Here is a 12,631-nt window from a genome sequence, read left to right as displayed (position 1 = left end):
TTCGTTAAAAATATTACAATCTGATCAAAAGATGATTAAAATTAAATTGGCTATATATGCAGAGACAAAAAAAACTTGTGTTACAACTGTTCGCCATTACAAGTATAATATGTTTATTATTAGAAAGAAACATATTAATAACGTTTCATTCTAAGAAACAATCGAGTTATTGATAACTGATTAGAAATGTATATATTGGTAATATTGTTTTTAGGTATTTTTCAATTTTTGTGTATTACTAGTTAGCATCTTATAATTGAAAATACTATGTATTAGATGTGCTATTGAGGGATTTTCATTGGAATAAGATGACAATTTTTATATAACGCTTTTGTGACTCTGATAAATCATTTTGAACATAAACTAAAATAAACAAGATCGTTTAATTACATTTCAAGCAAACCGTTTTTATTAAAAAAAAGTTTAAAGTTTTGGTGGGTTATGAGTGAGAGACGCTCATTGCTCAAGCTTATGTTGAGATGGGAAGCTCTCCCGTATCTATGTCACCAGACTTGTTGAGACTCAATGCCATTTTAGTAACGAGTTTAGGTAAGATGGACCCCTTTCTGAAATTATATCTATATTGATAGTATTCATTTCACAAGCCTTCAGATATTAATATCTTACAGGAAGGTAATAGGCGATACGTCAAGCAGCAAAAACTTAAAAAAAAATAAAATTACTGTTTGTAGAAACAAATAAATATTAGCTTAACAGTGTTATAAGTATAAAATTAAAAATAAATTATTTTGAATTGTAAAACTGTTTATTTAATTAAACAAAATCAGACTATATATTCTCTTTCATCATGATTAAGGCTTATCTACATAGAAAACCGATTATTAGTCTATTACCGACAATGATGGAATGATTACCGACACCTTCGCCAAAAATGGCTATAAGTAATATGTTCAATAAAATCATATATATTGCCTTTAATTTTTTTTTAATAAAATTATTCGTTACTTGGTTTTGCTACATATTTAGTTTCTTTTCTAGTGTAGCTCATTGATAATAATTGATATAATAATATTTTTTATAATAATTAAATTTTCATATTGCTCCTATAATTTGAATATAGCAAACACTCTAAATAATATGTCCCGTTTTGATCTATGACTTTATGCTACTTTTCTGATGAAACTATAAACTATAACAGTGGCTGTTCTTGATAAAAATTTTAAGACGTTCTGCAATTTTTGCAAAAGAATTATCTATGTTACTATATATATATAATTTAGTATACGATAAATAGAGACTATTGCACTAAAGACTGTGTTGCTGGAGAACAGATCTTCTATTTCATACATACACTCAATAAGATGGTTTCTGATTTTGTATACAACATTAATAGTCCGTACATTAAAGTTCTAACGGGATGGAACGTTGTGGGGGATCCTTTTGTTCCACGCTTCTACTCGTTGAGGTGAATTATTAAAAAAGAAATGTCTTGCTAGATATTCCGAGGATTGCTAAATAATACGCGTACTTTTCTATTTGGAAGTAGTTTTAGACATAATTAAATTTAACTGTAACTGGTATAAATGTTAAATTTAAATTATTATAAAATTTAAACAACTGCTATATATAATGTTATTATGTATAAACTGCTCTTATACACTGTAAAAAATATATCTGCTGAAAGAATACTAAATATTTTATTAATTGTTAAAAATATATTATGTGTCAAATCCACTAAGAATTTAATGTAGCTTTTTCTGCCAGTCTCAAATGTGGGTTTTTGATTTGACATTTATTATCCATTAATTATCTAAAATTATTTTAAAAATCACTGTATAGTATGATGTTTCTTTATTTAAAGTTCTCTTAAGTTTGGGAGATTTCATTTTTGGATGTGTTATATAACAGTCTTTAATTATTGTGATATTTGGGGTAAAATGCTAATAAAACAAAAGGGAAGTTTCGAAAATATATGTTTTTATTTAATAGCATGTTGAAATACCCTTAATATTGAAAATCATTGAGTCACTGGGTATTGTAAACAATGACACTGACTAATTTATTGTACAATTTCACTACTAGTTCGAAACCTTAAAATCTCGAAAGCAGTTCTTTATACCAAAGTTGTATAATACTTGAATGGTGATATAGCATCTAGAATTGTATAGTTGATGTCAATTGTTTTACTTTATCACACCCACACTAAGTGATAATACTAATAGAAAAATATATACATTACAATCAAAATAGTAATTAAATACGATACAATAAAGAGTCAGATGATAAACGAAATATAACTTAAATATTTGCGGATAATTAACCAATACAAGTTGCTATCCTTCGAATTTCTTGATCTGTTCTGAACTCATACTAAGATCGTGTAGTTGCTGCAAAGCGGCATCGTTAAATTTTGGGGGTCCACAAATGAAAACGAATATATCCTGCATTAGAAAAAAAAGGATCCATCGTTAATCTACGATTGGATTTGAGAGATTTACAACTTTTACCTTTATCGTGTAGCCGGTATCCTTAAGATGCTCTTCTAAACAATCCTGGATTAATTGGGAATTAACGTGACCTTTTTCGCCGGTCCAAGTTTCATTCGGTTCAGATAATATATTGTTTATTTTCAACCTAGAAAAAAAAACACGTTTTAGAAAATGATATCTCTGATATTAGAAAGCCTAGCTAGCTAGATGTAATTTGATTTATAATTTGCAGTTTTGTGCTTCTAAAAATCTTTTTGTCGTTTTTAAAACAAAAGTCTGATTTCGTGTGTTGAAAATTATTTCATTCAGTCGCGATTTATTTCAGCATCTTGGCTATAGCATTGTGGAGGCGAGAATGGTATAAATATTAATAAATTTATAATATCATATATTAATATATAAACATATCATTAATAAACTACAATGATGGTAGAAATAAAAACAACCATGTATGCCACGCCAACACCTTGACATAACTTAATATACAAGAGTCGAAATTTTAATTTCATATGATTAGATAGTTGTTCACCAGAATTCACCAGTATGCCGTATAGTTTGGCTGAGTACTATTTCCATTTTTATAAATATATCCAAAATTGGTAGAGTCTGAGAAGGAGGAGAGTTTTTAATGATATGTCTGTATACTTTTTTAGCAAAACATTAATATTCAAAAATTAATGAGAACTATTTTAATATATGTTTAGGGCATTATTAATTACATTGACAATTTAATGCTCAAATAAATACTGTTTCTTAGTTATAGAGAGACCTTGATCAATATATATATAAAATATGATAAAAATATAAATATCTGACCTTTGATCTGAAGCAGCTAAAGATGCCAGTTGTGTTTTAAACAATATATCCTTTTCGGTTCTATTGAAGAACAATAAACGTATGAATTGACTGAAAGAAATAATGTTTGTAAGTTAACAATCATAATAATATTTTTAAAGAACCAATGATATTTACCATTTTTTAATTCTGCGTTCTAAAAGAAACAGGATCAGGCTCAACATTGGTGTAATACCAGTACCACCCGCCAACATTAAAAAAGTTTCTCTTTTTTCGATTGTCTTTAATTCCATTCCGCCAAAAGGTCTGGATAAAGAGAAATAGTCGTTCATATCTTTATCTGAAAAAGAGTTAATGTGATTATTTAAATATTACTTTGATAAAGCTCATTTAGATAACAGAATGGTATATTAACTAAAAATGTTTTTTTTGTAATATAAAACCAAAATAATTTTGTGACCTTAACCAAGTTCAAATATATGAAAGATCATATACCCGAAATTAAATGCAAATATTGGGGTATTAAAACCTATATATTAGTTGATAGAAAGAACTAAGAGATGTTTACCGTCAGATATGCAAATCTGTATGGAAATGAGGCAGATGGGTCATAAGGGAAACAATATCAACATCATCCGATATTAAGCAACAAAACTCAAATATTATAACAAGCCAATTTACTGTATTTAAACAAATATAACTTATTTTTCTGCATTAGTTTATTAAGTACTTGATTAGGGGTTTTGATGGGATTAAGTATCCCATCAAATGGATCCCATGTGGAAATCTGTTGGTATACTATAACTAGTATGGAGCGACTCAAGCCAGTGAAACAGAGTAGGAAACAAAACACGAAAAAACCTAGAAAAATGTGTCTGAAGAGGAAATTGAGAGAATAACGTTAATTAAATAACAGGAACCTCAGATTGTCAGATATTATGGAGGGTGTATTATCTAAAGATGGATTTATAATCCAATTATTTTACTGAAACCTTGGTTTGACAGAGAAGATAATTGACGGAAAAAAAACGATAGTTTCATCTAAAGTAATGCAGACAGTGCAGTCATAAACTGAATGCAATAGTTCAAGATGTGTATTATGGAACTGGGGCAAATAACTGAGGTGTTATAAATATTGTGCCGGAAGGTGATAATAAGATCTAGTACATATGAAAAAACTAATTTAGTAAGTTATGTATTATATATCAGTTTCATTGACTTTCGTTAAATATACTTTTTACTTTTTATTATTTTGGAATTCCAAAGTTATTTAATTTTTCAGATATTTTTTGTACTAATTATTGAAGTGCTCGAGCATGGAAAGATTGGGAAGTTTACTGTACGAGAGAAATGGCCTCGTATAAGCATGTGGTACTATTGTAGGACGACATTTTTGGCGTATTTTAGTTACTATTGTATTAAAGAAAATTGTTAGAAATTGGCAATTAAAACGGCCAAAGGGGGCATGATCTATTAGTTCGCTCCATGAGCGTAATATTCTACATAAGATTTCAATCAGCTTAGTTGCTTACTTTGATATATATGATTGAATAGAAATGATTTTTGGAAAATAAAATACCTGAAATTAAATGATCCTTTGATACTGAGTCTCTAGCTAACCTACTAGCTATTACATTACTTAGAATGTCTTTGTGCAGGGAATTCAGTGGAAGAATATTTTATTCTATTTGGGTTTACATTACTAAGCGATGGGAGAAGAGAGAATGTAATTGTGAATCGTAGAGAATAAAATCAATTGTGTTAATTATGGAAAGAACTAGTATAAAAATAAATTTCTGGAATCTAACTTGAAATGACAATATTATCCTTTTGATATGTGTTTTACACTTGCGGCATAATAAGCACATAATAATAATATACAGAGGAAACTAGTGGTTAAATTAATTTTGCACATAAACATCCCCAAAGAGATGGGCTACTATATTTCTTAAAATTGGGTTATAAGATTAGTCTTTTTTATAGTTATAGTAAAATTAGAAGTCTAAAGTTTTTCTAAAACAAAGAGATTTATACCAACGTTTCAAATTTTATTTTTATCGGCCATTAAAAAAGATTATCGTCAACCTTCCCGAGTTTACCCTATATAGTAACTTATTCCATCTACTGTAAATTTATCAAAGTCGATAGTCGTGGCAGTATGAATATTAAATTATGGAAATGCTTTGCAATTCTAGAAAATTACAAACTTGTGATTGATCATCTCACCTGTAATGTAACGACTCATTTTCCCATTAGAGTATCGTTTGACCATCAAACATAAACTGTCATTTTTCTTGCAATGGGGCAGGAATTTATCGAATAAATTGTCCGGGACTGGGGTGTAACTTCTGGAGAACTCTTCGCCTAAAAAACAAGGGAGTAAGAAAAAGTGAAAAATGAGACTTCTCCGAGTGGAAACGATATATTATCTTACCATCGACCGCGGCAAATACTCTGACATGCCTTCCAACGGGCACGACGATTCTTCCTTCGTCTTCCCGTTCCAGCTGCAGCAAAACAGTGTTGTAGTTAACGTCGGATTTTCTTTTCACTAAGTAGGTGGACCTAACTTGAGACGAGGATGTGCTGTTGAGTTTCGTCTGTTGTTTCAGGACTCCATAGTTGTCCCACACACCGCTGTCATGTTTCCTGTGACCGAAAAACATAAAAATCATTTTTACGATTTCTTATGTCCCGAATAAGGATTGTTAATGTCTTGGGATACTATTAGATTAGGGATTGACGTTTATCATCGTAGTTATATAAATTGGATCAGCCAGGGGATGCTTAATGGGTGAAAGAACTATTGAGCTAGGTAATCAATAAAGCGGCATGTTGGAGCATATGTGGTAATAAAGAAAATATTTACGTATCCATGAAACTAATAATTTGTTATCGTCCTGAGTGGGCACACTCATTAATTTATTTTCAACTATTTTTAGAAAATTTAAGTGATATACGTTAGGTGTTTGCATGTATTTTAATCAGCGATAACTAGTGTACATCATAAATGACGCCGAATATGCCAAATGCAGTATGTACAAATGTTCAACTCGTTTTAAACTCGGACCAGATTTCTTCTTTTCATTTTACTCTAGTTAAACAGAGACAGCGTGCTATTTGATGCTTCGAAACACGTAACCGAATCAATTTTTAAAATTCAATTTGTGTTGGTACTGGTAGACCCTGTTGTCAAATGTCTACAAATTTCTTCAAAACGTTAGACAAAATATTTAGACGTTATAAACCCACAAATCTCATAAATTTTTATCATGTGCATTAGCAGTGGAGTTAAACAACCTAAACTAATTCTTAAATTCAAATGGTTTTGATATTTATTGACATAAAATAACAGTTTTCCATTTAGTATTATTAAATTATTCAAAGTATACAGGCGCTAACCATGAACTGGTCAAAGTTGCATTTTCAACATTCAGTGCTTTTGTTGACGCTATTCTCCAATATTCTAATTGTTGGTTTTGGTTTCAATGACACAAAAGTGGCGACTTTAATGTAGATGGCAAAGAACGGCTTGAAGGACCAAACATTTTTGAAGACGGTGAATTGTAAAACTCATTGTGGAAAATTGGTTAAGGTGAGTTTTCGAATTTTCCAGATTTTTACATGCCATGGAAATGATCCAAAAGGAAGGAAAAGGGCTACCATATGAATGGCTTATGAATAATTCATTTCGAACCGTGTTGAGATTTCAATTTCATTGCTTGCAAAAAGAAGAGTTTTCTGTGGCTTTTTGTGATTAGCTATGAAAAGTGGATTTAATATGGCAATATCAAGAGCAAAAAGTCATGAGTTAGCCTAGAAGTACAATCCTCACCAATACTGAAGAGGTATATTCACGACTGTAATGGCAAAAAAGACCAGTAATAGAGAGAAGCAGACACATGGTCATCATCTTGCATGACATAGCTCGGCGACACGTTGTAAGAGTTGTTAAGGATACACTGATGCTCAAATTTGACTTGTCTGGAATACGGGTTTGAAATACAGATGAAATAGAACAACGGTGTCAAACCAACATTGTACTTTTGACATGTGAATGTATCGTCATGTTGCGAGAAAAATTGGAAAAGGTTGCAGAAAATGTTGGAAAATGTTTTTATTAATATGAATTGTAGCAACAAAAGTGAAAAAATGACCAGAACACACTCCTAATCACCTAATATAAAATGACAGCACATAAAACTTTCAAATTTCTTTAACTCGCCCGTGGATGATAGTTAATTTAAAGGTAACATCCTTTCATTAAAGATAATAAACCGGGATTGGGTTTGTAACAAGAGCTTAATTTGAATATGAAAAATCGGTGTATTGCGACATAGCTACGTCCAAAAATATATCGGATAAATTACTTTGTTTTTAACGCTGCACTTACATGATTTTTCCTTTTATATTGACTTCATTTAATTTTCAGTGATGTTTTCGCCACTTTTTGGATATAATATTTGATGAATATAAAACTTTTGACTAGTAGTGAAAATTTAATCCATATAGTGGCATATGTTTGCAGCACATTTTGGTTTATATAATTGCGCCATTTGCACAAAAACGTATGAATAGCTGATTCAATGGTTATCCATTTATTAGATTTGTTAGGCCTGACTCGTAGCAATAACTATTTGTTTGTAAATCCAAAATACGACTCCAATAAATGAGTGAGACTAATATCCGCTTCTTTTGAACATTGATCTTGCCAATCCTTTTATATGTCTCGGAAACTTGAAATGCCACATCCTTTTTTTCTTTTTCCATAATCACCAGCTAGAACCAAATGGTCTTTTGCTGATGTCGCTTCGGGTTCAGGAAAATTGGGTTTTACGGGCGACAAAGACCTTGGCATACTGGGTTGCCGTATTTGGATCAACTACCGAGATTTATGGATGGGTAGGGATATGATTCAGGCTTTTCACGAACTGAATGCCTGATTCTAGATGGCTATTTGCATTCCTCACAAACCATGGGGCAGTAACGCGCGGACTTTTTTTGGATTAGAACTTTTGGAGTAGTGCACGTTGTTTCTCGGAGACATAGCTGTACCACACTTGTGCTCCGTATTCAACCATCAAGAATTGGTATTCTAAGTTTAGACGTCGTGAAATGAGCACCCAAGACGGTGAACACAGTGGACGCCCAAAAGAGGTTGTTACCGACGAAATTATTAACAAAATTCACAAAATGATTTTGAATGACCGTAAATTGAAATTGAATGAAATAGCAGACACTCTAATATGAACTGAACGTATACATCATATCATTCACGAATATTTGGGTATGAGAAAGCTCTGTGCGAAGTGGGTGCCGCGCGAGCTCACTTTTGACCAAAAACAACTTGAGTTGAGTTGATGATTCTGAGCAGTGTTTGAAGATGATCAAGCCTAATAAACCGTAGTTTTTGCGTCGGTATGAGATAATGAATGAAACATGGTACCATCATTTTACTTCGAAGCCTAACCGACAGTCATCCGAGTGGACTGCACACGGTGAACCCGCTCCAAAGCATGACCTGTTATCTTCTCAGTATGAGTGGATTATTTTGTAGTTTTGCGATCTTTTAAAGGTGTCTGCGGTGATGGATGGTTGCTGCGACGCGAACAACTTGATGAAGGTTTCAGTGTTTGGCACGGAAGGCGAATTGTTCATTAAAAATTATGTGAGGCGCGTAAGTGAAGTTGTTTAGAGCGTGGACTATCGCTTTTTCAGCAAGTTTTTACTCCCTAAAATAATCAGGCTGATGGATCACAGCTTGGTTGACAAGTTTTCACACTATCTGGCTATAGTTTGTTTAGATCTTTGTAGAACTCTCTTAATTCAGTTAAGTTGTTCTCACAAGAAGCCCATAAAAAGCGAATGATTCAGTTTTTCAACTAGAACGTTTTTTGCATGGCTCTATATATAAAATGTCTAAAGATTGTCTAAAGTAATATGGCATATTTAGCTTAAATAAATTCAATTTTACACTTTGATTTATACTTAATGTACACTGGTGATGTTACCCAGCAATAGTATAATATCTATTTTTAGTGACGATACTGCCACAATGGCTGGAGGTAAAGTCCACAAGGCAGCAGAAATCAAATAGCAGACATCGGTAAATAAAACCAATAACTGGATGAAGCAATGTAGAATCAGTTCTAGTAAGATTACATTTGTTTATGTCAATTTCATACATAAGAGAAAACAACACATCCGTATCATAATTGATGTTTCATATCAATCACATCAATATTTAAGAATTTTTGTATATGTTTTGGAAACTGTATATTAAATTTAAAAGAATGCTTATTAGGCTATTTGGAAGAAATTCTGTACTATCAACATACAGTAAACTACTGCTTTGTGAACAAAACTTTAAGCTCATATGGGCATATTGCATCCAGATATGGCGTTGTGCCAAGAATATTAATCTGGACATAATTCAGTGGTTTCAGAAAGTATTAAGATGTGCTGTTAACACCCCAATTCAGAAATAGTGATCTACATAGGGATTAAGAAATGGACATCATTAATTAGAGTCATGAGCAGTTCTTCACCTTCAATGTTGAAGTCTTGATCTGATGTAATGTGGTGTTGGTGTAAACAAGTTGATGGAACCTTTTAATGAGATTATTTATATATATTATAATATTATTTTAATAATATTATTCATTATGTATTGTTCAGATTTTTTTAGTAATATCACTGAGATTTTATTTAATAAAAAATCGTTACTTCAAAATCCGTTGAATTTTACTAAAAAAGGCGACAAACATTTTTTCAAATCCAATAAAATGTATTTCAAAATATTTGTAAATATATTTGAAATCATTTTGTCTATTAATAACTAATCTAGTACTTAGTAAGTACTTGAATCAAGCTGAAATGAGAGGTAAAGGTTTATAAGCATAAATTAATAACAAAATGAATCTAAAAATGCATAAATTTGTAATAATTTTTATTGATCACATAATGACAGAGATCAAGTAAAAATATATAGATCCTTATACATAAAAAAATGATTTCCATATACTTCTTATTCCAATAAAAGCGGAACATTCTAAGAATTTGGAGTGAACTTATAATTTGTCATAGTTACGTTCCCATGATGGTCACCCTTATTAAGCTAACTCTCGTTCCAGAATAAGTTATAATTACTATTTCAATTTAAACGTAGTAATATCTTTTAATTTTTCAGTATATAAATTCAGCTCAACCATAGAACCCATAAAAGATAAGCGTTTAAAGGATTAAAAAGAATTTAATCGGATTTAGTATCAATCCATTTATATCTGACAAATGATGAATAGTATGATGCGTGAAATGTTGGAAAATGGACACCTGTTTTCTTTAAAAATTGAATAGTTCTGTTTTAAAGTATTCACATCTTATAAATTTTCTCTTATTATTTTCATACGTTACTATTTTCACTTATATCACTACATAGTATAAAACAAAGTCGCCTTTTCTGTCCCTATATCCCTATGTGCGCTTAAATCTTTAAAACTACGCAACGGATTTTGATGCGGTTTTTTTCAATAGATAGAGTGATTCAAGAGGAAGGTTTATATGTATAATACATGCATAATATACTAAGGCAACATTGCTAATTTTAGAGGTTTCTAACGTGATGTCGTAAATTAACCTATTTTTTTAGGCTTATTTAGCAATTAGCAAAAACGCTGCCTAACCCTACGAGTCAGATCAAATTAATGTACTACAGTATTGTACACCATAAAAAGGTCTACAAAAAAGTCCGCGATGGTATATGTTTATCTTTTAGGGATAACCCACATTAACCATTTTTATTGTTTGCTTTTTACGTGAGAAAATGGCTTATTTACGAAGCTATTTTAAGCAATACGGCATTAATCCTTATCGAATTAAGTACCTTAAATACAGTGTGCAATTAATATAGATCAATATGGTTCCTTACAGCATGTAAATTAAACAAATATTTTCGGAGATATTACAAATTTAAAATTTGCGTTTAAAAATGTGTAATGTAATAAAAATTGTATGAATTTAGATATTCCAAAGATAGCAGGAAATCTTCATAGTAAGTATAGGGGAAGAGGAATTGTTTTACTCCAAATTTAATGCGTGCAGGCCAAGGGCAGTAATGAATGAACCAAAAATACTGGATCGATTTTAATCATGTTTTCATTGAGTGACATAGGCATATATATTTTATGCCCGTGCAAAGTCGGAGCGGGCCGCTATGTTTTTATATACAACGTTCATATTTTTTCTGTAGTGTATTTAATTTAGTATCAGCATTGCACCCGTGCGAAGCCGGGGCGGGTCGCTAGTATGTTATATAACACGACTGATACGGCATTGATAATTGCAAGAAATGGCTCTGGTATTTAGTAGCGTGATGTGAGGGGTACTATGTTTACACTATAAGGATTTAGTATATATTAGGCCATGATTGAACCGGCAGTATTGTCTGTTTGGTGGTTCAATAAGTCTATTTTATTACATAAAACAAAATAGATAAAAAAAATAAGTTGCTGTGTAGTTGTAACCCTACACATGTCATAACTAACACAGTTGGTAGGATTCCGAAATCATAAAGCTCTTCTCTTCGACTTCATTCAAGTCTGACAGCCGTAATGTCACGGGGACATAGAGATTTAACTTTATAGGAAATTTTGAGGAAATTTTCCGCGACGTTCAACATCTCGATGTCGCTACTTTTAACTTATTACTAGTTTAAATCGTTATGCTAAGAGCCGCGACGGGATCGGAATAGTTCATTTAGTTTCTATCGTGCGTTCATTTTTTATTTGGTTTTGGGCACCATTTTCAGTGTGCCTAACGTAAGGAACAATGCGTTTAGATTTTTATAACGTTTACAGATTAAGTTATTAGTTTATTAGTTTATATAAGTCGGTAGTACAATAAGTAAAATGAATTATCAATCTAGGAAGTGTTGCGTACCCGGATGCACAGATAGTACAGAAATGCAGAATTGTTTTCCGTGGAAGAGGCATTTGGCTGTTTTTAAAAATGATTCCAAAGTGACTGGATTAAGTTTCAAAGAAATTTATGATCGTTACAGCCTGTTTTGTTGTTGTAAGTTGGGGTAAGTTTATTCATATTAATAATCATATAAAATATCAAATATTAATTTTTTTAATTTTAGAAATTAATTTCCTTCCGAAAAAAGCTATGCAAACAACGATATACTTTTATTGTTGGATCAATTAAGTCATAGTTGGAATTCTACTAAAATAATACCTACTAAATGCAAACCTTTTAAGACAGGACTAATCGAAGTTCAATACACTAGTAATTTTGGAGCAAAGCGATTCAGGACATATTTTTTACCTGCCATCAATTAAAAATTTAATAACTACCTTGAAAATTGTGTAATTATTCGAATAAAT

The 12,631-nt window shown here is 31.3% G+C and overlaps 1 protein-coding gene across 7 annotated transcripts in view; it reads right to left on the bottom strand.

Annotated features, from left to right (window-relative positions):
- Nucleotides 1–1,920: 1,920 nt before the first annotated feature.
- LOC143206226 (cytochrome b5 reductase 4) overlaps nucleotides 1,921–12,631 on the bottom strand; it is a 227,083-nt gene continuing 216,372 nt past the window's right edge. For all 7 annotated transcript variants that reach the window (XM_076419021.1, XM_076419034.1, XM_076419036.1 and 4 more), the window contains 6 exons: nucleotides 5,680–5,894; nucleotides 5,472–5,609; nucleotides 3,423–3,585; nucleotides 3,267–3,356; nucleotides 2,469–2,595; nucleotides 1,921–2,402 (listed from right to left, as the gene is read on the bottom strand). In XM_076419021.1, the coding sequence (XP_076275136.1) occupies nucleotides 2,295–2,402; nucleotides 2,469–2,595; nucleotides 3,267–3,356; nucleotides 3,423–3,585; nucleotides 5,472–5,609; nucleotides 5,680–5,894 (841 nt within the window). In that variant the 3' untranslated portion in view covers nucleotides 1,921–2,294. The remainder of the gene's footprint in view (nucleotides 2,403–2,468; nucleotides 2,596–3,266; nucleotides 3,357–3,422; nucleotides 3,586–5,471; nucleotides 5,610–5,679; nucleotides 5,895–12,631) is intronic.

The sequence above is a fragment of the Rhynchophorus ferrugineus genome, unplaced genomic scaffold (genome assembly GCF_030347505.1).
Source record: "Rhynchophorus ferrugineus isolate W39M unplaced genomic scaffold, kcgeb_rfMv2 rfM1, whole genome shotgun sequence".
In the NCBI taxonomy this organism is placed as follows: Eukaryota; Metazoa; Arthropoda; class Insecta; order Coleoptera; family Curculionidae; genus Rhynchophorus; species Rhynchophorus ferrugineus.
This window is presented reverse-complemented; position numbering and strand designations above follow the sequence as displayed.